Source organism: Chinchilla lanigera, unplaced genomic scaffold (assembly GCF_000276665.1).
Source record: "Chinchilla lanigera isolate Chin_1 unplaced genomic scaffold, ChiLan1.0 scaffold00036, whole genome shotgun sequence".
NCBI lineage: Eukaryota > Metazoa > Chordata > Mammalia > Rodentia > Chinchillidae > Chinchilla > Chinchilla lanigera.
Genome location: NW_004955437.1, coordinates 20,072,616 through 20,099,412, shown reverse-complemented (window position 1 = coordinate 20,099,412; position 26,797 = coordinate 20,072,616). Strand labels below are relative to the sequence as shown.

Here is a 26,797-nt window from a genome sequence, read left to right as displayed (position 1 = left end):
GGTCTATGTCTGCATTTTTAATTTTTTAATTTTTATTTTTTTTGGGGGGTGGATACCAGGAATCAAAATCAGGACCTCAGGCTTGCCAGGCAGGCCTTATGCCACTTATGTCGGCATTTTTAAATTTTTCCAAATCATGAGGCACTTTGCACCTGACGAGACCTCTGTGTCTACAGTGAAAGCCACTGTTTCAGGAAGTGGTGTCTACATCTAAAAACAAACCCTCTTTCTCATCGTAGTTGTCAAAGTGAGGGATCAGTGGTGGCACTGCTGGCATAAGCCACACAGGACAAGGATGGAGAGTTTGCCCTTGGGTTTGACCTTAAGCAGGTGCTTGAAGACCTTGGGGAGCCGCACCGTGGAGGGCACAGCAGCAGCTGGACCAGGGGTGCGAGAGGCTGGGGGAGGGGCAGTAGGGATGATAACCCCAGAGACCTGTGGTGGGAAGTTTGATTTAAACAGAGGCAGGGCCGTGAGGCCAGGGTTGCAGGGAACTGAGGAAGGCCGTGAATTTCCTGTTCTGTTCCTGTGAGTATGAGGCCAATGGCAGGTGGTTGGCAGGCTGGTGTGAGGGATCCAGCAGTGAGGGAAAGTGGAAGAGAGGAGGAAGAGGAGGAGACGTGGGTGAATGAGGTCTGTGAAGCGGGTGGGGGCTCAAGTGCCCTCCTCAGAGGAGGGGGACCCAGGAAAGGACACAGACATCTCACCTTTAGTAAGAGGAAAGGAGGCAGCAAGAGAAAATAATTCTTGCCACAACCTGGCAGACGAGTTTCCTGTCCTTTCGTGGGCTGCAGTCTGAAATTTAGCAAGTCCAGTGCATTCTCTGTCGCCAGCCTCACAGCCACCTTGTTCTGCAGAGGAGGAAAGCGGGGACAATAAGGGATTTGCTGGTGTCACATGGCTGCTCAAGAGCAGGGGCTGCAACCCCAGAACCTCCACATACTGGAGCCCTCAGAGGGGTTCCTGGGAGTTTCCAGATCCTCCGCCCTACCCTGCAGGTACATCTCCCAGTGGTCTGTCCTGGGGACCATCCCAGACATGGAAGGGCCGTGGTATCCTCAGGGACCATGTGAGTGCCATGCAGCTCTGTCTCCAAGTGGAATAGATGCACAGCAGCCTACTTTCTCAGAGGAGAATTCCCAAGAATGGTGCTGGCTGAACACTGCCCCTCACGCTGCCAAAGTGTAGTGAGATGGGTTTTGCCTGAGCGCTATCACCCTAGAAAAGGAGACAGGTAGGGCTGTCTATCCAGAAAAGGGCTCAGGTAGGATGGAGGGGGCTGCCAGCTTCCTGCCACAAGGCATGGGTGGGTGGGTAGCTGCCTGGCACAGAAGGCAGTCACCTCCCTCCCCGCTGCCTGCCTGTCACTTGGGCTAGCATGGATGACTGCTCTAAACCATTTTTAAAAATTAAAACCAAAAGCGAGTCAATTTTCTTTATTCCCTTGTCCACCCTCTGATTCTCACCTCAGGTCCAGCCAGAGCGCCATTCCTAATAAATACACCTGTGATGGCTTTTTCTTCTCTTTTTAGCTCTCCCCATATCCTACAGAGGGAAAGAAAAAGCCCAGCCTAAAACGCTGTCAGTCCTGCCTTCCTTCGGTGACTGCTCTAATTTTCTTCCTGTTTTCTTCCAGTGTGCTCAGAATTCCCTCTCCTACCTATGCCATCCTCCCCAGCCCTCCCAGGCTATTGATCACTGGCTATCCGCCTTCGATTTTATTTCTTCCTGCACACGTCCTTAGAATCCAGAGGTGATTTCGTCAACAAATTAGAGGATGCCTGGGTCTGGAGTCCTCTGGTGTCTTTTTAACATGATTGGTCATCATGAGCGTCCAGGGAGCAGAACCCAGATTAGAGTCTTTGCACAAAGAGCCAAGTGGCTTTGTTACTAGGGGTGGCTGGCTGCGCAGGGTCTGGTGATCGCAGGGACCTGGGGCTCTGCTGGACTCTTGTGGTCGTGCATTTGTGTGTACGCATGTCCACCTGAGGCCTATAGCAGCCCATGGTTGCTATGTCACCTGCAAAGAGAAACTGACTCCCAGTGAATGACAGACTGGCATGTGGGGCAAGGCAGTGCCTGCTGGCTAGTGAAGGGTACCCTCCTATGGTTCCCCTGACTGGAGCACCCCAGATCACCTCTCATCACCATTGTATCACAGGCATGACCATTGTTCCTACTGTCAGCCTATGACACGGTACTGCAGGGCCTTCTGGGATGCACATGCTGACCTGGTCAGACCAGAGTGGTCAGGTGGGTTCCTGGATGGCCTTCCTCCTCCTTTCCCCAGTCGCATGGCAGAGACCAGGCTGCAGGAGAGGAAGGGTAGATGGCCCAGGAATCTGCAATGACTGAACCTCAAATCAGCTCATCCTCTGGAAGCCTGAGGGACCTGTGTGTGGGTTCCCCTGTTTCTCTGACCCCTCTAGGTTTCTGAGCAATTCTTCTGCCCCCAGAGTTGCCAGCCTGAGGGAGTGTAGGTTTTTGCCCCTTATGGGGCCCCAGCCAGGGCAAGGGTGTGGGGGCCAGAGAAAGGGTGCCACGGTTTCCCTTCTCACCTGTGTGGTGGACAGGCCCAGGGGTTTGGGAGGGCTGGCGTCTGCTTCTGTCTGTTCTTTACACTCGCTGGTTAACTCAGGGCTCTATTTCCTTCTTTAAGAATGACATTAAACTAGGCAGTCCTGCAGACCTACCCTGCGGGACCACAGAGTGAATATTCTAGGCTCCATGGGTCACACAGTTTCTGCTGCAGCTGCTCAGGTCTGTTTGCCAGGGGTGAACTCTGCCACAACACAGGAATATGCAGGCAGGACCATATGTCAGCACTTACAAAAGGGTAGTAGCCAGCTTTGACCTGGAGGTTGTCTTTTGCCCATTCTTGGAGTGAATACCGGCTTACTGTTCTTTCCCACACCGGTGATCCTTCAGCAGTCACCAAAGAGCCTGTGATTTTTCTTTCTAACATGTATCAATGTCTGACATATCTATCTGCTGGTGTATCTGCTATCTCCTTGACTAGATGGCAGTTGCACAAAGGCAGAGACAAGGGCCAAATCCCACGGACCTAGAGCATCCGTGAGCTCAGTATTTTTGCAGAAGGATGAAACATCTGTAGTGTTGTGGAGGGCCCACTGTGTGTGTCAGTGCTGGACCAGAAGGGGGAGCGGGGATAGGAGGAAGAGCCATCGTAGCAGCACAGCCTGGGCTGGTCTGTGATCGGGGGCTTTGGAATATCATCTTAGGGTGACATGTTGTCCGGTGTGCTCCCACTGCATGGGCACTGAGAAAGTACCTTGAAAGTGGGCAAAGGAGAGGGTGCAGTGCGCTGAGGTGGGGCTCTGGGGGTGAGGCTGCCAGGAAAAGAGGGTGGGTGGGCTTGTGCAGGATGGAGGGGCGAGGGACTGGAGGGGTAGTGCTTCCGTTTCTCTTGAATGTCAAAATGAGGATGGCAGACGGGAAGGCTGGAAATAAGCCTTCAAGAAGAGTCTCTGGCTTCTGCTCACCTCCCTGGTGCTCCTTGGCAGGGCCACGCGGCCTCTGCCTGTCCCCATGTGGCCTCTCCCTGTGTCCCTTTGTGTTCTCACTCCTCCCCGCTTTTGGGGGGCCTGACGCTGGGCATTGAACTCAGGGCCTTCACACTGAGCTTCATCCCCAGTCCTTTTTATAGTTCTTGAGACAGGATCTCATTAAATTGCCCACACTGTGCTCGAACTTGCTATCCTCCTGCCTCAGCTCAGGCATTGAGTTAAGGGCCTACCCTACCCCACTATGACCTCCTCTTAACCATATCTGCAAAAACCCTATTTCCACATCAGCTCACATCCTGAGGTTTTTGGCTGGGGGAGTGTGCACTCTTCAGCCCACTGTGGAAGTGTGCACTCTTCAGCCCACTGTGGAAGGAAGGCATAGCAAAGGAGGTTGTGTTTTTTGTTTTTTTTTAGCCAGGGAGTTTTGTAGTTCTGCTGTGGTAAGAACGGGACCAGGCCTGGGAGACCCCGAGGGAATGTCCTTAGGGTAGCGGGGAGGGGTAAGGCAGGGAGGGACTCCACTTTCAGGTGAGGAGCGAAGGGAAGAAGGGAATGGTGACTGGCAGCAGTGGAGCCAGAATGCATTTCTTTTTAGCCAGCAGGTGACCATGGAGTGCTTCTTGGCAGTCAGCGGTGTGGGAGAGAAAGTGCAGGCAGGTAGTAATGGTGCAACCTTGTGGAAGTCAGTTTAGGCTGGAAGACACCCAGTCTTTTTAATTTTTAATTTTGTATTTTTGTTCTTGAGACAGGGGCTTGCTGTGCAGTTCGGGCATCCTTTAACTCACTGTGTAGCCCAGACTGGCCTTGAACTCACAGCAGTCTTCCTCACAGGTGCTGGGACTATTGGCATGCACCACAACCCTGGCTAAACTCATCTGTGGAAAGGAGAGAAGTTGCCTCGAGCACTTCTCCCCAGCAGGGACCACAGGGAAGCTCCCTCCAGGAGATCTGGGAATTTTCCTTATCCTCTCACAGGGTTTCCGAAGAGGGTATAGAGAAGGGTGTGGTTAGGGTGGCCTCCCAGCTCTTAGTGAGTCCCAGCTTGGAGATGGCCCATGAGGCCAAGGTCATGAGGATTCATGCCACAGAGCTCTGATCGGGCTCCCCAACCAAGGAGTGGCAGTGGCTTGGAGCTTTCCAGGTATGCCTGTCTGGTTCTGATGCCAGCTTCATGCTGCCCTTGGTCCCCTAGCCACCGGTCCCTCCTCTCTGAGCCAGGGTCTTATCACACCGGCCTTCCCTACCTGCCCTCGCAGTCCTGGCTCCTTCACTCCGTCAGCCATCCTCCCATCCTTCTCTGGACCAATACCCCAGTCCCAGGGCCTTGGGGCCCACAGAAAGGACACACCTTGCCTGTGAAAGGACTTCCCCCACCCTCTGCTTAACTATCCATCTACAGAGGAATGATAAGTGCCCGGGCCTAGATCGAGGGTGCCCCCTCACAACATCCAGGCCCAGAACTCCACTCTTGGAAGGCAGCAGGTTCACATCGGCAAACTATTCTTGGCTCCAGCCGGCTCGCTGCTGCTAATTTCATGCCCCTGTGATCCAGGTAATGCTCTGCTGCCTTGAGCTACCACCCCCAGGCTGGAATCGCTTTTTCTCGCCCCACAGGAGCCCAGCTGCCTCCGCCGTGCGTTCTGGAAGTGGGGGCCGCACAAAGCTGCCTGGCGGAGCCACTCGGTGGCATTGCAGGCTCCGAGGCTGCCGCGCCTCATAACTAATTTGCTGCACTTATTTCAAAGCGCCCAGATGATGTTCGGGGGAGAGGAAGCTTAACTAGAGTCTGCCAGAGATTAAATGGGCACATTTCGGGGCCTCCCTGCCCAGAGAACCCTCTTTACCTGCACTCTGAGCCTAGAATCAGATTCTTCCAGAAGAGCGGCTTAGCGTGGGGCCACTGTGGTGGGGAGGGGGAAATGCTCCCCATTGGAAAATGGGCTGCACATCTGGCCAGCAGGCTCCGCTTGGTTTTACAATTGCATTTGCAGAGCATCTCTCCCCTTTCCCAGTGATCCCACACTGGGCCAGAGTGTAACATGAAAATGAGTTTCCTTATCATTGTCACAAGTAAATCAAGTGTCCCCATCCCCTGGCCAGAAGGGGCTTGGTCACATTCACCTGCCATCTGGAAGCGGCTGGCACCTCTGGGCGGGGTTTTGAGTCCCCAGCCCCGCCCCTGGGGACTTTGTGAGGGTTGCACAGTTAGGAGAGAAGCTGGAAGCCTGCCCAGTGCTACCCAGCATCTTGTTTATTTTGTATTTTTTGCCATGCTGAGGGATTGAACCCAGGGCCTCACGACTACTAGGCAAATGCTGTACCACTGAGCTGTATCCCAGCCCTCGCTTTCCTCTTTAACGTGGTCTCTGCTTACCACCGACCATGCCCATCCATTCCTAGTGGCTGGCAGAGTTGGTGGCTTTTGTCTTAATCTTTTTTTTATTGTTAGCACTGCTCAGATCCATAGGCCTGTGGTCATGCCCAGGGGAACAGGCAGGGTCTTTGAGACAAAAGACAGCTAGCACACCTCGCTCTGTCCACCCTACAGGCAGAGGGGAGAGACATCGAACTCCGTCTGCGGCCTTGGACAGGTCACCTGCACTTCAGGGCTGCTCAGAGGGAAGATGCTGCCACGTGGAAAGAACCACAGCTGGTGGGAATGGGCTCTCGGGTTGGGAGCCAGTCGGTGCTCACTGCTGGGAAGGCACAGCGGCTGCCAGTCTGGGCACTGTGGAGGCACTGTGGTCCTTGTCATGGAGTCAGCTGCTGTGGCCGTGACAAGGCGGCCTCCACCAAAGTGCAGAGTGGTGGAGCGGGTGGCTTTGCCCCGTGTCTGAAGGTCCTGATACCAGCACTGCCCAGCTGTGTGGCTCTGTTGTCCTCAGGCTTCTTGTGTCTACAATGGGGGCTGATCCAGCTCTGCCTCTTCCTTACCCGCTGCAGTAAGAGCAAACAGGCTGCGGTCTGTGCACACCACAGGTGAGCTGCTGTGTTCAGATGTCCTGCAGGGCTTCCACATCCCCACTTGGGTCACCCTGTGGGTGCCAAGGCTGACCTTTGGCTTTACTGCTACCAGAGGCTGAATGTTGAGCCCCTCCTGAGCCCCAGGTAATTGCAAGGTACAGACAACGTGGTGCGATTGTGGAGGTTAGGAAGGCAAATCAGACACTCAAGGAATGAACTTTCCTCTCCATTCCTCGAGCTAGGCTGCGCCCCACACCGCCTTTGAGCATTCGGAGTGCTGACCATGAGCGCCTCTCTCATTAGCAACCTGGAGGAGATGGGGGCTGCCTGTTCTCCAGCCATGCATGGGTTGGATGGATAGCACAATGGCACATAAATCAAGTCTGTTTCTTTAATTCAGCACATGCCACTTGGAAAAACCCGTTTCCACAGAGGGTTTGTGGAAGAAAGGCTGAAGGGTTTAGGGTGCTCAGCAAGCATGGCCTTTGTTCTAGTGGACAAGTGCATTGGCCTCTGTGTCCGGTAGGAAATTGACCAAAGGACCACAAAGAGCTGTTCTTGTCTTCGTGGAGGACCAGGTATAAGCTGAAACAGGAAGGCTGCAGTGTTCAAAAAGACCTGATGTAGAAGTCCAGCTATCTGAAACCCTGTGTGACAAAATGCTACAAATGTAGTGGCCCAAGCCAGGTGTCCACCAGGACTGCTGTCACAGCTGAGGAGCCACTGGGGAAAGGTCCCTTCCAAGTTCACTCAGGTAGTTGGCAGAATTCAGTGCCTTGTGGTTGTAGAACCGAGACCTTCAGTTTTTTTCTTTTTGTTTTGTTTTGTTTTTTTGAGACGGGTCTCACTATGCAGTTCAGGCTGGCCTTGAACTCACTTTGTAGCCCAGGCTGGTCTCGAACTTGCAACGATCCTCCTGCCTCAGCCTCCTGAGTGCTGGGATTACAGGTGTGCACCACCACACCCGGCTGAGCTTCAGTTTGTTGAGGAGGCCACTCTTAGTAACTTGGGATCACTCCCTGTTCCTTGTCACTGGGGGGAGGGTGTCCTGTGACATGGCCACCTTCCTTCCTGAAGGGCACCTGCCACCTTCGCTTCATTTTCTTGGCGGAAAGGCCACTCTGCGAGGAATTGCACACCACGCAGGACGCAGGGGTCATGGGGCCACCACAAGAGTCCACCCACCATAACTCGTGCTTTTGAAACTTTACCTACAGACAGAAGCAGCAAAATGTTAGGTAAAAACCGCATCTTTATATCGGAATAAAGTTTAAGAAAAAAAAAACTAATGGGATGTGCCACACTTGTGTTACCACCTGTAGCTCAGCACCGATAGGAATGTTGGCCCAGCCCCGGGTCCAAAGCAGGGAACTGGACTCAGACAATGGAAAGGGACGTAGAGTCTTATTCAGTTGTCAATATATATATATATATACATTTTGGTACTGGGAATTGAACTCAGGACCTTGTGCTTGCCCAGCAGGCACTTGTGTCACTGAGCTGTATCCCCAGCCCTCAGTTGTCAATATTTAAAAAGTTTTCAGCATTAAAAGACATGGTCTTCTACTTAACTATTAACAAATCAGAACACTCAGTTACCTGGAAAATCTCCATCCCTACAACATGCAGGGAATCTAAGCCTTCTCGGAAGAAAGAGATTCTTCAGCCCATGTGACAGTCACTCATGGGCCACTGATTGAGCAGCCACAGAGTAGAGGGGTCTTGCCAGGGCCTCCACTCTGCAGCTTTTTATTGTAACTCCTCCACCGCTCCCACCTGGTGCCCGCCCCACCTCCCAAGGCCCAGCCACTGTGTCAGGATGGAATTGACTAACCGCCCGAGGCCAACCTAGGCTCTGCTGAGCCCATCAGGGTGAACACAATGGGGCACCAAAGGCGGAACACTATTTCTGAGGCTCATGGTTGATGGACCACTGCACAAGCTGCGATTATCATTTTAATTGCAAGGCTGCCTGAGACCTTATATTCAGGGTGCGTGTTTCAAAGACCACAAAGCCCTCCGCACGCTTAAAAGGGGCTGTAGAAAGGTCTGTGCTTCTGACTCTAAGAGGCCCATTGTGATATCCTGCGTTCTTAGCTTCCAGGCTGCAATCAAACCTGCCTAGAACGGAGAAGCTGACTCTATTTCAAGGTCAACGACAGGCCCACTTCCTCTAAGACCTGTGCTCAAACCCCTGGTCATTCCCTTCTTGAAAGTGTGGCTGTGGCTCCCCTTACTCAGCCTCCTACCTGGAACCCCTTGGAACTCACCAGTCTCTCTGATCTGGGGGGGAAAAGCCCCAGCAGGGAATTCTGACATCTCTTCTATGGCGTTTAAGCTGTTAGAAGCCTTCACACTCCACCTTACACTCCCAGTGGGACGCGCCACCCTGTTAACGGGTGAGAAGCACGTCCTGTGTTCATTAGTGACCCTTCAGTTGGCAGGGTGCTTTGGACAGTGGCAAGTGCTTTGCATGTGTTGCTGCTTGTACTTGGCATCAAAATGTTTACTCCATTAAGTTCAATTTCTTAAGCTTTTCAGAGTGGAAAACCCACCCAGCTTCTTTCTGTTTCATGTTTAGAGTTAAGTGGTATAACTCGTAGAAACCCTTATACATCCCTTGCATGCTTGATACACAACAGCTCTTATCACAGCTTAGAACTCATTACCCACCTGGGGTTCATGGCTTGACCTACAGTGACCAAAGCCAAGAGAGTCAGCCCTTTCCAGTGGGTGGTTTTGTTTTGCCATGCTGGGCCTCCTGCATGCTAGGCTCTACCACTCAGCTGTGCACTCAGCCCCTCTAGGATCTTGTATACTAAGGGATAGTGCACAGGCATACACAGGTATACACAATGCACAGGTATAGTAAGGGATAATGCACACACAATACAACCCATCCTCATGGATGGGTAGTTCTCAGAGTCTTGACAAACACCCAGTTTGCATGCAGCCTCTTCAGCTCTCAGTCCACCATGCTGTGATCAAAAAGGCCCTCATCCTTCTAGGCCCCCCACCCCAGCCTTGATCATGTCCCAGAGCTGCTGCCAGGGAAATGCCTTTTCCTGCCATCCTAGTCAGTCTAGGAGCTGCTTCCTCAAATGACTTTGACCTTCTGTAGCAGCAGTGCTGGGGAAGTGTCTTGGTTACTTTTCTCTTGTTGCAGACGAAATACCTGACACCCAAAATGAAGGAAGGAGAGGTTTATTTAGCTCACAGTTTGTGGAGGTTTCAGTCCATACTTGGCTGGCTCCAAGGCAAGGTGGCACATGGCAGAGGGCAACAGTTCATGGCAGCAGAAGATAGCAAAGCAGCAAGAGCAAAAGGGAGGAGTGGCAGAGAGGAAGGCTCTGTCCCTCCCTTACATTGTATGCAAACTACCTACGCCAGGGTGAGTGTAACACTCACACCCATAATTCCAGCATTAGACCATGAATCATAAACTCTAGAAGCCTGCCCCGTGACTGCATGAGGCTTTGGGGACACATATCCATACACAAACCATAACAGGGAGCAAGTCTCATTTGGTTCCAAGAATGTGAGAATGTGGCCAGGTCCTGACAAACCCAGGTGGGTTTTGCTACATTGTGGCAATGCATCAGGAAGGCAGCTAGGGCAAAGCTTTTCCTTTCAGACATCTGTAGAGCCCCCCACCATTGCTGCAGCTCATGGATGGGACAGGTTGACTGGGTGGGAGTGTGGGCCTCTCTGGGGACACAGTGTCTTGTCTTTCCTGTGACCCCAGTACTCAGCACAGCAAAGTGTTACCACACCTGACATCGGTGGCTGTTGGTTGAGTGACAGAGTGAGGGTCTTCGGTTGGAGATGGGGGCAGACCATGTGGACTTGGGTGGACTTAGCCATGCTCCTGGGTGGCTGGGGACAGTGGGAGAAATAACAGCAGAGGGGCCTCTCCACTGTCCCCAAGTGACCACAGCAGCCTCCCCACTTCTGTGCTTCCAGAACTACTTTGAGAGCTACCTTGCCATCGCCTCCACCGCGCCCTCCGTGCTATGCCTCGTGGCCAACTTCCTGCTGGTCAACAGGTAGGCTCCCTGGCCCCAGGCCTGGCTCCCCCACCTGCTGCAGCTGTGCTCCTGCTTCCTTGGTGGCCACCAAGTGGGGGACAGCTGCTTGGACCCGTCAACACATGTCAGGTCATTCCCTTGGGGAGGCACAGCGGAAGTTGGATTCTTAGCTTCCAGGCACGCATGGTGACCCAGTCAGCAGCCAGCTGGAAGAGTATGGGGACCCGGGAGCCTTCTGCCCTGCTCCTCTCAAGGGGCTTGTCTGGGGATGCCATGTGGATGGCACAGAGGGGCTGAGTTCAGGGCCCATGGGAGCTGTTCTTCTGGGCAGCTGAAAGCTGGAGCATCCTGCAGCCCTGGCCTCACTGCTGCCATGGGTCACCTTACCACCCAGGGCTCAGCTGGCAGCACCAGTGGTTATGTCCACCTCCTACAGTGGGGATTTCAGATATTTTGTTGGTAAGGGTAGGGACAGCCCCATCTGGGTGCACCACAGTTGGAATTATTTGGTAGTCAGCATGGCCTATAGACCCCATGTGTGACTCTTACTGCCCCTTCTCAGTGTGAGTTTGCAGGGCCATAGCCATAGCTACTTTGCCCGCATTTCCTAGGAGCTGCCACTGGGTGATAACAAAGACTTCACTGTGGTCCAGAAACGTGGGCTTCTCTTGGTTCCAGCCCACTGAGACCTCAGTTCACTGATGAGTTTTACTCAGCCCTAATCACTTTGTAAACTGCCAGGACCTTTGGCTGAACAGGATTGTAAGGCAAGTCTGGCCACGGGGAATAAACTAGGGTTGATTAGTGATGCCTGCTCTGGGTGCAAAGGAAAGGGGAGTGGCACCAGTGCCCATGCGTGCTAAGCCTGAATAGAGCTGTCTTTCCAAACATATCATGCTATGGAGTTGTTCCATTCTATTGTTTTATGACCCCAAGCCAAGTGGCTTGAAACAGTAACAATAGTTAGTTCCCCTCCTGTTCTGAGGGTCAGTCAGGCTTAGCTGTGGCTTTGTGTCCCTTGAGCAGTTGCTACAGCAGTTGGAGCCAGAAACCATGCCTCCTAACCCCCACCTCTCACCTGTGGGCCTCAGGGTAACAGGATTGTTCAGACTGGCCGGACAGTGAGTGTCCAAGACTGCCCGGGAAAACCTTCATGGGTTTGCAACCTGATCACCAAAGTCACCTAGTGTCGCTTGCTACACTCAGCTGATCAAGGCCATCACAAAGCCCACTCAGTTCCAAGGGGACGTAGACACCTCCCGTGGGAGGGTGTCCAAGAATGTGCCCCTCCGAGAACCAAGGTGCAGCCTGAAAGAGAAAGTGAGTGTCTGATGTGCTGAGGACCTTGATCTGCCCAGCTCCCTGGCTCTGGGGCTGCCATCAGTGTCCTGTGGGGGCACAGCCTGTGGGCCCCATGCTTTCAGGGGGAAGCGGTGGTGCTAGGAGCAGAGCCACCAGCCCCAGAGGGCAGAGCAAGGTCCCAGGCAGCCCCCAGCAGGAGGGAGGAGAGGGGCAACCCTGGTGGTAGAGAAGCCATGGCCTCCCGCCGCAACCTCTGTCCTCCAGCCCACTCATGGTCCTCTCTGCCCTCTGGCTGTTGGCTCCAGGGTCCACAGCGGAGGTTTATCCCACTAGGATAGCCCAGGCCATCCAGGCTATTCCCCTCCAGCTGGGAGTCGCCATCTGAATGGTAACAAGGGTGCCATGGCTTGCCACCCCCATTCTCGGCCTGCCAACTCAGGAGGGAGCCTGGGACCTACACCGTTTTCCCAAGGGCGGTCAGGGGTTCTGCCAAGACCACAGGGCCAGAGCCTGCATCTCCCCTGGTGCCGTCTCCTCCGTGGTTGGGAGCTCCAGCAAGTGGGAAGCGGCTCAGTGTTGGGGCTCAGAGGTAGCAGCAAAGGTCCACCTTCGAGACCAGGAGGGAGGTCACCAGTGACAGTAGGATGCACTTCTGAGCAGTCCTGTCCTGTACAAGTTCATATCTCCCCTCACGCAGCACACCAGGAGGAAGTTGTGATCGCTTGGCTATGGGAAAACAGGCCAACAGAGACACTGGCCCCAGGTGACATAGCCATTAAGAGGGGAGCCAGGATTTGTTCGAACTGTGACACCGCCTCCCCAGTCTGTGCTTGAAACCTCTGGGCCACCTGAAGTCTGAGTTTTGCCGCCCCCTTCCTGCTCCACCCCCACCCCAGACCCCAGGCTGTTGGGAAAGAAGGAGGGCACTGTGGGGACAGCTCAGCATGTCCAGGGCCTCCTCTAGGAGGGACCAGCTGCCCTAGGCCTGCCCCTGCCCTTGCCTGAGCTCTGGGACCTAGCCAAGGGCAGCGTGCGCAACTGCGCCCAGGTGTCTGACTGTTTCCAGGCTACAGGAGGACAGTTTGGGGTTCAGCTATTTTTTATTTAATGTGCGAGATTGAAGTGTCTCCTCCTCTCCCTCCCAGAAGGCCCTGGCTCTCTCCGACTGGCTCATCCATAATCGCCAAGTGTTTTATTATGTTAAATCTGCAGCATCATAAATACTCATGAGGAGGATTCACATTTGGAGACATATGAAGAAATCAGTCCCCTGGGGGCCTGAGCCCTCGCTGGCAAGGGGGTGGGATGGCAGCCTGGGTACAGCCAGCAGCCCTCTCCCAGGTTCTTCATGGTGGGGTGGCCTGCCTTAGGGTCACAGACCAGAGCTATCACCTTGGCCGTGCCCTGTCCCCGAGTAGAACCCCAGCACCAGCACAAGATGTTCCCCCAAAATCCCAAGAGCATCTCCATCTTACAGAGGGGGCAGCCAAGTGCTTTGTGGGTGCCGTGGGGCAGCTCGCACGTGGAATATTCCGGAAAGCACTATGATGGCTGGAAAGAGCACCAGGCATGGTCCCCAGGCCCAGGAGCCCATGGACGGCAGTCCTGGTGGTTTAGGCAGCTGGGGATGGGCAGGTGCAGAAGAGACCTGTGCAGAGGAGGGAACCTAGGAGGACAGAGGCAGCTGTCCAAACTGCATTGCTTTGTGAAGCACTGGGTGTTTGGCTTCTAGATCCCACTTCCCCATGCAGGGATCTGAGTCAGACGTCCCCTAATTTCTACAAAGCCACCTGCCCATTCAAGCAATGAGCTGCTTTACAGTGATCAGCACCCAGGAGGGCTCCATGATACGCTTGCATTCTTGCTGGACCTTCTCGTCACCATGTCTACGAGGAGGTGGCTGGAGGCAGAGGCTGTCCAAGCCTGGCAGCTGTGAGCACTGGATTCCCTGCCACATGGTGGGAAGCAGGTGGCACCCGGGATGTCTGGGCCAGTCTGAGAAGTGACCCCACACTGCTGTTTCTTGCTTGTGGGTTTGTGTGTCCAGCAAATGTTTAGCAGATACCCAAGGAACTGATTAAAACTTTGGGGTTTGCCCCCCAACCTCTGTCTCCACTTGAATTTCTTCAGATTGACAATCATCAGTTGTTGGAGACCTTGATATAATCTGTTCTGGTCTGTTTCATTTTAGAGATAAGGAGATAGAGGCCCAGAGAAGTTTACTGTTTGCCTGAGGTCACCCAGCACACTGGAGGCTGAGCTGGGCAGGGCTTTCCCCTCCTAACTAAGGTGATGTGTTTGCCAGCTCTTATCTTGGGGGTGCATGGGGGTATGGGGGCCTGTGTGACAGGGTTGAGTGTGTAGAGTCACCCAGAACATCAGGGCTAAGGCTTGAATGCCAGCAACCAGAGCACCTTACGGTAGCCACTCTGGGACCCCAGGGTCCAGCTGCTCCTCCTGGCTGCCCACCAGCCCTGTCCTGGCTGAGGACCCTGCAGACCCTGGGAAGATGGGTCTTAGTGGGCATCTTAGTTATGAGGCTTCCTGGAAATGGACTCTGAAACTAGGGTGTAAATGTGAGTAGCTAATGTGGGAGGTGAAGCCAAGAGCCACAGAAGGCAGAGAGGAAGGGAAGCACCGAGGAGAGGGCACCTTGTCCTCCCAGCCCACAGGAGGCAGTGCTAATGCTATGGGATCTAAGGGAGCTGGTTGGGGCACCTGCCCTGGACGCGGGGGGCTGGGTGTCGGTCCATCAGCCTTGCCATCGGTGGTTGAAGGCTGCACTTAAGAGTTGTTAGTTGCCTGCCACCTCCAGCCTGCTTCCTGCCAGTGTGCCGTGAAATAGTAAGAGGAAGGGCACGTGGCAGGAGACCAGCAGCATCTCTGGCGAGTTTCTGGCAGTGTTGTGCCCCAGTTGGAAACCCCGATGTGTGGGTATGCTCGGTAACAGATGGAAAAGACATGAAAGAGGACTTTCTCACTCTGTAATTGAAAGTTAAAGTCAGGTTGACCTTCAGGCATCATTGGATCTAAGGAATGCCCTCCTGCACTGTCCCTGAGGCCTGTGTCTTTGCATTGCCCTGTCCCCTATGCAGCCTTGCCCCACACAGCTGGCCAAGGGACACGAGCAGCCTAGATACACTCAGAGGAGAGCTGCTGTCCGCCAGTCCCAGGTATCAGTGTTGGAAAGCCCAGCGGGCCCTGAGTGGGTCCTGTGCTAATCTCTGACCCACCCAGTGACCAGAAGCATTGGCGTCATGACCCCCGGGCCAGTTCTTGTGCCACTGTCTGAGGCTGGGCTGCTGTGGGGGGACATGGCTGGCACCTTCTCAGGATGAGTTGGCATAGAGGAGACTCCCGGGGCAGGGATGCTGGCAAAGATCCCACATCCATTTGGCGCCCCTTTGGGTATTGAGTCCTGGGCTGCTCGGGGTGGACGAGGCCCTCCAGGGCGAGGCTGCGCATTTCTCCCTCTGCCCCGTCTCGTCTGCAGCCAGACTGCTTCATCAGTTCCCTGCACACACACGTGCTGTCCCAAGATGTGTGTGCTCATATCTTCCCTCTCGTCCTTCCGGTCCAGCGTAGGTAGCACCTCCAGGCAGCCTCCCCTGGCTCCCAGGGTGGGTTTGTACTCCATTGTGGCCTCTCTCTAGAGCACTTAGCACCATGGACAGCAACGCCTCAGTTGCTCCGTCCTGTGTCCCGCACACCCCGTAGTCTTTGACACTCAGTCGTTGCTGGGTGCATGTTTGCAGAATGAGCACCCATGACCAGAGTGAGCAAGAGGTGGGGACCCAGCATCCTGGGTTTCCCTCCCAGCTGCCTTGGACTCTCCAGGCCCCAGCCTCCCCCTTCCCCTCACAAAGCCTACACACAGTACCACGGAGGATCTGAGGAGGCTTGACTTAGCCTGGGGCCACAGAAGCACTTGGCAAGCATCCTTCCCTGTCTCCATTTCACACCTATTCATGTCCATAGATCTCTGTGTTTTCTACCTTTCAAGTTTGTCTTTCTTTTTTTATCCAAAAAAACCTGTGTGTATCTAATCTGGCTTTTCTCTCAGCTATGCCCCCCCCTACACACACACACACACACACACACACACACACACACACACACAGACACTAGTTAGCGGGGAAATGAACTAAATACCCAATTTGGTTTCCAGCTTAGTCTAATCTGATGATTGAAACAGACTTGGAGATGGTGCTGTCTCTCCTAGAATAAAAATGTGCCCTTTCTCCAAGAGCCTCCTTCCTGCCTTCCTCCCTGGGTGGGTGGGGGCTGGGAGGAGCGGATGGCTGGGATGTGGGGTAGCATTAGGGGCATCAGGGGTTCCTGGCCCTGGGCAGCACTAGCTTGTGCCACTCAGAATTCTTTATTCCAGAAGAGGCAGCAGAGCATTGTTCTAAGAGCACAGATAGGAGCCTGGCCCTGGGGTCATGGCTGAGTGACCTTGGGCAAGTTCCTTACCTTCTCTGACTATAGCTTCATTTCCACATCAGTAGGCTCTAGGAGAACACCTGCCTGGCAGAGGTGTGAGGGAGGGAGCAAGGGAGACATAGAAAGCATTTAGGAGAGTGCCTGCACAGGGCACAGGCTAAAGCCTGCCTGTGTGCCATGATGATAATGATGGCTTCCCCTCCCCCACAGCGCATGGCTGAGTTCTGGGAGGAGGAAGCCCAAGCAGCCTTGCTCTGTCTGAGCACTGGACAAAGCCAGCAAAAGTGCAGCACTTCGAGAGGAGGAGCAGAGGCTTGCCTGGCATCTCACTCTTATACCTCGCAGCCAGGTGCAAAGAGCTATGTCCACTGTGTGTCACCTCCCAAGAGGCAGCTCAACTCTGCACTGTGGTTCAGGTGCAGAGGCTGAAACCAGGGCACCTGAATCGCTTTCCAAGGCCACGCGGCTGGTGACCAGGCTGGTAGGAGGGGTGTCTAATCACTTCTGGCATCCTCATCCCAGGGTTCCTGTCCGAGTCCGTGTCCTGGCCTCACTGATCGTGACGTTATCCATCTTTGTGGTGATGAGCGTGCTGGTGAAGGTGGACACTTCCTCCTGGACCCGAGGCTTCTTTACTGTCACCATCATCTGTATGGCCATCGTCAGTGGCTCTGCCACCATCTTCAACAGCAGCATTTTTGGCCTGACCGGCTCCTTCCCCATGAGGAATGCGCAGGCACTGATATCAGGTGACAGCTGGACACACAGCTACCAGATTCTTCTGCGGGGTCTGGGGAGTAGCAAGGGAATACTCGTGGTCTTTCCAGAAAAGGAAATGCACGCTGTGCGCCTTTCAGCTTCCCCAGACTTTGTGGCTTAGAGTAATTTATTTTGGTCACAGATCTGTGACTTGGGCAGGTACAGCTCTTTTCGACTCCTGTCCATGTGGGCCTTGCCGTGGCTGCCTGGGCTTGCTCGGGCATGGCATGTGGGTCACAGAACAAGTGTCCCCAAAGGCCTAGGCAGAACTTTATTTTCGACTTGGAGTTGTAGGGTTACTTCCACCAGAGCCTTCAATTGCACTAGACTCCAGACAACCCAGACCCACGTCAGAGACCGGGGAAATCAGGCTGGGAGAACAGGCGGGGCGGGAGCCAGCATTGTAGCCATTTATGTAAAACCAGTCTGCCCTCGAGGTGCTGTTTCTGAAACCAGCCTTACTCTCTTTCCTTCCCTCCTCCTCCTTGCGTCTTCCTTTCTCCTATTCCTCTTCTGTGTTTCCTCCCCTTGCCTTTTTCCTTTGTTTTTCCTCCTTTTCCCTCTCCGCCTTTTCTTTTCACATCTTATAGCAGAGTTGCCCTGTCCCAGGGACTCAAAGATGACCGAGCACACATCCTCGAAGAGCTGACAGCTGAGGGAGCAATCTCCTTGTCCCCCAGACTGTGACATTCCTGGAGCTTGCTCACACCGGCTTGGGCTGACCCCACTAGCTGGATTTTGATGAGGATGCTAAGCCTGTTATAGGCACCTTGGCTGTTTTGTCTTTCTTCCACACAACCCCACCAGGTAAATAGGGCCGAATCATTAGCATCTGTGCATTCCCAGGAGACCTTGGCCTCCAAAGCAAGGTGGAGGAGTGCTGTGAAAACTACCCTGCTGGGGGGAGGATTACATGAGGAATCTGCACCACACCCATTAGTTGTCAATGCCAGGTAGGAGTCGCACGCAGGCTGACTAGGAACCTTGACAAGCAGATGTTCCCTCCCCACACCACACCAGTGCCAGACATCACTAATAGATCTCTATCTTTCCCTCTGAGCCTCTAAATCCTTCTCCATGCAGCACTTGAGGCAATTACTCTCCACGGATCAGAGTCTAGATGTGAGCTGCAGTCTGTTTGCCATTTTTGATATAGGATTAGGCTCTTGGCTCTATCCTGGGAAACCCTTGAGCCTGAAATAAAATAAAAATGAACTGGTTGCTAAGTTTCCTGAGTATAGTCAGCATGCCCCTAGCCCCGCTCCAAGAAAGGAATGGGCTGGGGGAAGTGGCTATCACACCTTAATCCCTTCTGTCACTCCTGGCCTCAAAAAGAGCTCTTATCCTGCATCTCCTTCCCTTCTGCTGGAGGAGTCCTCCATGTAACTTCAGCCATGCCAGCCACCTGGCCAGGAGTCAGCCAGTGACCAAACACACCACTTATTTTGGCAAGTGGCCCCTTTGGTCCCTCCTCTACTGCCCAACCTTCCAGGACTGAGAGTCTCCTGTGAAATTTTCAGAGTCCATTTTTACAAAGAAGTAGTAGCCAGACATGGTGGTGCATACCTGTAATTTCAGCACCCTGGCAAACTGAGGCAGGAGGATTGTGTGTTCAAGTGCAGGCTGGGTGATTTAGCAACTTAGCAAGACCCCTTCTCAAAATTTAAGTAAATGGATAAATAGATGGGGAAGTTTAGTGCTTAGACCTCAGCATCAATTACCAGGATTCCCACCATTGTCATCCCTGTGCTGGGCCCCTCATGGGCATGTGACACCCCAGAACATCAGAAGTGTCCCGAGCTCCCAGAGACACCGGCTCCCCTTGATTTTTCCATCCGGAGGAGCCCATCTGTGAATTCTGCACATGTTGGCATCTGAGAAACAATTCATTTGTTTTGTGCTGGTGTTTTTTTTCAAATCCCTCATTTGCATGTATTTCCATAAATGATGAGATAAAAGTAGGGAGTCATGAAGGATGAGCTCCCGGAGGCCTGCTTGGCTGTTGATGATAATATTGTAAATTCTCTCCAAGTGGGAAAAGGAGGGGGCAAATCAATAGGCAGGATGTTCAGATCACTTCCTCGGGCGGCCCCCGCATGTCGTACTGCGCGTCACCCCACTTCTTACAGAACGCCCAGGTGGGGATTACTGCTTCTCAGAAGTGGGCACCCTCTTGGCAAAGGGTTTACCCTGTTGTTGCCGCTTTGATGTAGGAAGGACAGAAATAGCCCAATACCTAATTGGGAATCAGAGAGGATTTATTTGGTGTATCGTACTTCTCTGTGTCAGGCACTGTTCTGAGTACTTCACCTATAATAATCCCCTTCATCTTCCTAACAGCCCTCAGAGGTGGGTACTGTTAACATTTTATAGATGAGGAAACAGAGGCACAGAGAGGTTAAGGGACTTGCTGAAGGTCACACAGCCAGAAGTAATAGAGCTGGGAGTCGCTGCTCTTCATCACTGTGCTAATGTGTGCATCTCGCCTTCACTGAAGTTCTAGTTTCTGACCCCATCCAAGCCAACAGAACTCAGACTGGGGAAGTTAGAGGTAATGATCATCCATTAGGGCCATGGACTGTTAGTGGGGACCCACAGAGACGTGAAGTAGAGTGTGGGTGAGGCACTAATGGTGGATAGGGCCTCGTCCTTCCCTTTCCACTCTGCCCACGCAATAGCAGGCAGAAAAGTGGTGCCACACACACATCCACTTGCTCTGGCCTTTTCTTCTCTGTGAGGCTGACATCCCACAGAGACATCCCACTGCTCTGAAGGGAGCAGATGTGCTCATTCAGCCCATCAGACACCGTCTCAGGCACTTCCAGTACTGAGAACTGTGGTCCTGTCCCAGGGTCTCGTATGATGAGCAGGGTACACATTGACCTCATTTTCCAGGCAGCTAGACAGAGTCTGGGGAGAGTGAATGATCTGCCCACACAGCAGGGCTCCCAAGCCCTGGTAATCCAAGGATTACCGGGATTCCCACCATTGTCATCCCTGTGACAATGGGAATTAATTGGGAATTCCCAATCCTTGGCCAGCATGAGTTGACTCCTCATGGCTGTGATGATCCAAAAAAGTCACCCTGGCTTTGAGAAGGAACCGTGTGATTGTGGCCGGGAAGGGAACCAGCACTTGATGACAGCTTGCTGTGTCCCAGGTCCTTTCCCAGTGTCATCTGTCAGTCTTCAAGGCAGAGGTATGAGCCAGACATTGTTGTTCCCATTTCACAGATGAGCAAACTGGCCCAGAGAAGTCACGAGAGCACCAGTGTCACAGCTAGCACGACATAGAGTGAATGTCACATGTACATCTGGTGGGCTTCCGGACCCACTATCCTCCCACTATCCTATCATGCTGCCTAGCATATGATGGGTGTTAGGTAGCCATGAGAGGTGTGATGGGCACCTGGTCACATGGGTCACATGCATGGAAACCCTCAGCAAGAGCAGTGTTCCTTAGCAGGGGCTGTGTGCTGTGCAAGTGTGCGTGTGTGTCAGTGTGCATGCGAGTGTGAGGCGTGTGAGCAGCGGTATGGTGAGGGAAAGACATTGCCCAATAACCATTGAGGCCATGGCCAAAGCTGAGGTAGGACCATCTCAAGCTGCTTTCCTGCACAGCTGGTGGGTGTTTTGTGCTGAGGGCGAAGGAGAGGAACTCCAGAGCTCTCTGAAAGGTCTCACCTGCACCCAGGCCTCCTAGAGGGGCAGGAAACAGGAGAGGGACCAGGCAGGGACCAGAGAGCAACCCCGCCTCCAAAACCTGAGCACTCAGGCTGGGACCCTCCCTGTCTGCTGTAGCCTCAGGATAACGAGAATTTGGGTGTATTTTACATGGGGGGGGCAGTTTTGGTCTGGGCAGAGGTCCGCGGCTGCACCTCCCCACGTGCACCCGTGACTTCTATGGTGTCCTCTCCTCCCTGCAGGAGGAGCCATGGGAGGGACTGTCAGTGCTGTGGCCTCGCTGGTGGACCTGGCTGCATCCAGTGATGTGAGGGACAGCGCTCTGGCCTTCTTCCTGACGGCAGTTGTCTTCCTGGGGCTCTGCATGGGGCTGTACCTGCTGCTGCCCAGGCTGGAGTACGCCAGGTGAGGACGCGCTAGTGCCCTGCTCTGCTCCCGTGCACAGGGCTCTGCATTCTTTGTCACCTCATTGCATTGACGTCCGATTCTTTGTTTATTGCCTGTCCCTGTAGGAGCAGAGTGTGAGCTCTGTGAGGGTGGAAGCTCCTGTGAGCTTTGTTCTCCTCTGAATCTCAGGGCCTCCAGCTGTGCCTCGCTCACAGCATTGGCTAATGTAAGACCCTGGATGGGGCCGGATCCCCAAATAGTTGAAGTGTGCAAGTTTGAGGACAGGGAAGTCAGGCTACAGAAGTGAGGACTGAGCAATAATAATAATAAACGGTGGTGCATGCCTATAATCCCAGCATTCTGGGACGCTGATTCAGGAAGATGCAAGTTCAAGCCCAGCCTGGGCAACTCAGCAGCTTATGGAGACCCTATCTCCAAATAAAAAATAAAAAGGGCTGGGGACAAAAGCCAGTGTGAAGGCCCTGAGTTCAACCTCCAGTAATGCTAAAAAGAGAGACAACGAGAGAAAGGGTGGAAAGGAAGGAAGGAAGGAAGGAAAGAAAGAAACAAAGAAAGAAACAAAGAAAGAAACAAAGAAACAAAGAAAGAAACAAAGAAAGAAAAAAGAAAGAAATTAATTGTCATTCTCTGGCCACCCCTGCCCCGGCAGCAAGCTCAGCCATGCTGAGTGTGTCAAATCTCACCACTTAATACTCACACACCCTTGTTCCTCATAGGGTTGATACTCATTACTGTTCCAGTGCACGAATTAGAAAACCAAGGATCAGAGCAGTCGAGCTGCTTGCCTGAGTCCCACAGCAGGCAGGCAGCAGAGCCAGGATTTGAACACAACTCCAGACCTGTCCTTCTAACCACCCACTGCCCTGTGCAGCTTCTTTCCACCCTGGGGATCCCTTCTCGTGCCTTGAGTCTCCCTTTTGCTTTCTGTCTCTAGTTCCTCCTTCTCCTTTCTTGCTTCCTGCTGCTCTTTTTACAAAACCGTTGGCTTTCTCTCCTGTTTCCTTCTTTTCAAAGCACTCTCTTAGCCGGTCGTTGTCTGATGGGGGGAATGCAGGAGTTAGCCGCAGGTGAGGACACTGAGGCCAAGATTTGGCCAGGTGGTCTGCCCCAGGCCCCTCAATATGAGCAGCAGGGCTGGGAGGTCTGTCCTGACTCTGCCCTTTTTTGTAGAGATCTATCCTTTGCCGCAGCTCTGAGCTTAGCAGTTTACATGCATATTTTTTTTATCACTTATGACAATTTGTGTCATTATTGTAGTATTTTGCCACTTTACAGATGAGGAAACCAAGGCTCAGGGAGTTACCAGACCTGCTCCCAGGTGGCTTGCTGGTGAACAGCAGCAAGAATTTGACCTTGGGGCCATTTCCAGATCTGTATCTGCAGCCTTCCTTGTGACCTTAGGGTCTTTCTGCTTCATTCCTCCCGTCCTTGTGAAGGGCACCATCTCGTTGATCCTCGGAACACCCTGCCTCCACCAAACCCCAGTCCTACCCTAGAGGGTGGGTTGCTTTTCCCAGGTAAAGGGTTGTACGTCTCATCACCTGGCCTTGGTGGCTTTATGAGGAAAGGAGGCTGAGCTACCCGAAATTCACAGTCACCCAGGCATGGACAAACTCAGGAGCCAAAACTGCCCCACTATGGTTCCATGGCAGCAACCCTGTGACTCCTGAGGTCTTGCTGGCTCTCTGGTGCCCCTAGACAGCCTGACACCTTGGCATGCTTATGATTTCTCTTTTTAACTTTGAGACAGTATCTTCATGCTAGGTAGCCCAAGCTGGCCTCAAGTTCACAATCCTCCTGCCTCAGCCTCCTAAGTACAGTGATTACAGGCACATGTCTCCACACCCTACATGAAAATATTTTTGAGTGGGGCAGAGAATCCCCCACTGCCTCCCTTCTCTACATTTGTTTTGAGGGTGTTTCAGGTACATCTGGTACCAGCAGTATAGCCAACCTGCCCTGGTCACCTGGGGCTTTTAAGCAAAGCAAGACAGATGGTCACCCCTGTTTCCATTGCATTTGGGCAGGCTGAGCCTGGAGCTGAGCACATGAGAAGAAACTCCAGGACCTGCTGCCCTATGCAGTTTCTGTTTCCCTGCTGATTAAAACCCAGGCTGAGGGTCCTGGCTTTACAGAAACCCACTGAGGATAGCAGGTGGTGCCCAAGAGAGCTGAGCTCCTGGGGCTGCGCAGAGGAAATCTGACTTGAGAGGAGGCCCGGGGCTGCAGACTGCGAACTTAGGAGGAGGAGCTCGGGCCAGAAGAACTTGGTGGACAGCTTCCACAGAGCCAGAGCAGCGGAAGACGAGGACCTGGGGCTGTGGTCACCTATTCGGAAGAAATACAAGTGCCCCTTGGAGGTCAATAGAGCCGGTTACTAGGGTGAGCAAGAGTAGTTCAGGGGAGAGATAAATTGTTGCTTCCTATGCAGGCAGCAGTTTATAAATATCCATGAAAATTTTTTTTTTTTGTCTTTGAGACAGGGTCTCACTATGCAGTTCAGGCTGCATCAAAATTTTAAAGGTGCAAATCTTTTAATCCAGCCACCTCCTCTTCTAGAAATGTGCCCCACCAAAATACTGGGCTGTACATGCAAAGATTTATGTATAGGGGAACCCATTGCACTTTACTGGTAGTAGTGAAAAACTGGAGCCAAGCTAAATGTCCATCTACAGGGGAGCAGTTGGCCTATATATAACACACGGAGCTGTTACCCAGCAGCAGGACAGAAGACATGGGGTCATGTGTCCCTGGGGAGAAGGACAGTCACAAGGCAGTGTCCTTTATTTACTGATGCAATCAGTAAAACCTAACTGGGGAGATACCACAGGACAAAAAAAGAAAATGGAGACCTCTAGGCCAGAAGGCTCATTACATTCATGTATACAAGTAGATCTTCTGTGGGTCCTTATTTGAAAAAATCAGCCGTGTACAAAAAAAAAAAAAAAAAAAGAAAAAAAGTTCATGAAGCAAAAGGGAGAAGGAGAATACTGTCTAGATCACTGATGCTTTTTTAAAGATTGCAGAGATGTTTAACTCACACCGCATAAAGAAACAACATGTGGGTTGGAAGAAAGTATTTGCAGACCATGTATCTGATAACGGGCGAATATCCAAAATAGATAAGGAACTCAGTAGCTAGAAAAGAACCTAGTTTTAAAAAACAGGCAAAAGCCCTAAATAGATATTCCTCAAAAATGACATGCAACTGGCCAACAGGTGTGAAAAATGCATTTGTGTATGCATTTAGGGATAACATATATTATGTATGTGCATTTAGGAGGAATAGTTATGCATGATTAAGGTTTAGTGTTATTTTATAATATATTTAGACATTCTGTCATTGCAGAAAGTCTTCCATATAGTTTTACCCCACTTTTGCTTCAGAACCAAAACTCTGTGTGTATGTGTGTGTGTGTGTGTAGTTTTACACAAGTGTGGGAAAGTGTGGGATGTGACCTGCCAGGTTGTTAATGGTCAGTACTATTCAGGAATGAGATTAGAGGTAGGGAGGAGTGAGAGTTTCCTTTCTACTGTACCACTTCTCTATTATTTCAGTTCATTGCATCAAGCATGTTGCTTTTATGATCTTAAAATTTCGTATTTTTAAATGCTATTTGATTTCTACCTCCCCCCTCCAAAACACATGCAGATGAGCCAGGACAGGCGCCTCAGCTCAGCGTGTGGTAGTCAGGGCTGGTCTCTTCTGTCCCTGCTTGTGGCATGGCCTCCACCACTGACCAAGGGACTGGAGTCTAGCTTAGCAGGCAGGCTGGAAACAGCAAGGGTTTTCCTCTGGCCACCCACACCAGCATGAATCATCTCAGGGAATCTGGCTGGTGGATGTTCAGGGGCCTAGGCCTTGTGTTGTGGGCCTGAGGGTGCTGTCCTGGGCACCCACTACAGCTGTGCAGAATCTGAGGTCTCCCACTCCTTGTCCCTGGAAGTCCCAAGTGAGCTGCTCTGTGGTGGCCGCTAACCACACCCCTGCTCTCCCTGCAGGTTCTACATGAGGCCTGTTGGTCCTGTCCGTGTGTTTTCTGGTGAAGAGGAGCTGCCACAGGACTCCCCCCATTCTCCTTTGGTGGCCTCCAGGCCCCTTGGGTCCCACACACCACCCCTACGACCCATCCTAAAGAAGACCGCTGGCCTGGGCTTCTGCATTGCCTACCTCTTCTTCATCACCGCCCTCATCTTCCCTGCCATCTCCACCAACATTGAGTCCCTCCACAAGGACTCAGGCTCACCATGGACCACCAAATTCTTCGTGCCCCTCACCACCTTCCTCCTGTTCAACTTCGCCGACCTGTGCGGCCGGCAGGTCACAGCCTGGATCCAGGTGCCAGGCCCCAACAGCAAGGTGCTCCCCGGGCTGTCGCTGCTGCGCACTGGCCTCGTCCCGCTTTTCATACTGTGTAACTACCAGCCCCGCGTCCACCTGACCACGGTGGTCTTCCGGTCCGACGTCTACCCCGTGCTCTTCACCTGCCTGCTGGGGCTGAGCAACGGCTACCTCAGCACCCTGGCTCTCATCTACGGGCCCAAAATTGTGCCCAGGGAGCTGGCCGAGGCCACTGGGGTGGTGATGTCCTTTTACATATACATAGGCTTGATGCTGGGCTCAGCCTGCTCGGCCCTGCTAGAGCACCTCATCTAGGAGTGGGTGGCAGGAACGTCGGTGCCGTGTGAGGCTTTGGGCCCCCGGGAGATGGGCAGCAAGGACGTGGAGGAAAGGCTCGCATTTCGCTTGGTGAAGAGAACAGAGCAGAGTTGGGCCTCTGCTCTCCCAAGATGCCGGTGAGCCATGTCCTTGCCCATCCTGTGCAAGGAGAAGCATTCCAGACACTTTAACAGAACTCGTTAGGGACATAGGAAGAAGGCAGTGACAAAGAGGGAGGCAAGCTAAATGTCCCGCTTTTCATACAGCTACCTTCGTAGCTCACAGGACACCCTCCGGTGTTTGAATCTGAGTTGTCACCAGTGCAGAACCCAGTGGTGATGCTCTGTATTCTCCCAGAAAGATGGGAGAGATTCTCAGCCCTCCCTTCTCTGATGGGGCCCCCTGGAGTGGAAGACCCCCTGGGATGGCCAGTCCTCAGGCCCAAGTCCAAGCCTGCACAGACCCTAGTTCTGTAGGTGAGTGGGTGCTCACCAGCCAGACTTTTCGAGACTGGAAAGCCCGAGAGATGGGCCTTGCTGAGTGCTTCCTGCCTGCCGCAGGGCCCAGAGGCTCCCCGGGGCAGGGTCCGAGTTGCTCAGGCCTACGTTCATTATGGCCTGGTTGGCTACAGCCTGGGTCAGGGCTGGGTCTTTTAACGTTTATGTTTACAACTTATCAAGGCCACTGGTTCAAGGGCCCAATAAATCCTGGAGTATTCAGTGTAGCCTTACTGTATCTGTATTGCACAGGGTTTTGGCAAGAAGCATTGTACGAAGATTAGGTGATTTGGGGACTTTTTTTTAGTTTTATTGCTATCAGCACACGTTTGCAGTTCACAATGTCTACATTCCTTGTGGGGTGTTGGACATGTGCGTAACACATCTTAATTCTTTTTTCATCTCCTTCCCCACCCCTCCCTCCATCTCTTGGTCCCCTTCCCTTGTGCAAAAGATCTATTTCTTGAGGACATTCTGAAAGCAGGTGGAGGAACCCCAAGTGGTGGTGTGCAGTGTTCCAGAACTA

At 52.9% G+C, this 26,797-nt stretch overlaps 1 protein-coding gene across 2 annotated transcripts in view; it reads left to right on the top strand.

The window, feature by feature from the left end:
- Slc29a3 (solute carrier family 29 (equilibrative nucleoside transporter), member 3) overlaps positions 1-26,498 on the top strand; it is a 35,428-nt gene extending 8,930 nt beyond the window's left edge. Inside the window, exons 3-6 of one of the 2 annotated variants that reach the window (XM_005390038.1) lie at positions 10,455-10,537; positions 16,787-17,013; positions 20,949-21,111; positions 25,117-26,498. In XM_005390038.1, the coding sequence (XP_005390095.1) occupies positions 10,455-10,537; positions 16,787-17,013; positions 20,949-21,111; positions 25,117-25,771 (1,128 nt within the window). In that variant the 3' untranslated portion in view covers positions 25,772-26,498. The remainder of the gene's footprint in view (positions 1-10,454; positions 10,538-16,786; positions 17,014-20,948; positions 21,112-25,116) is intronic. The other variant, XM_005390039.2, reaches the window with a different exon arrangement.
- The last annotated feature ends 299 nt before the right edge of the window (positions 26,499-26,797 follow it).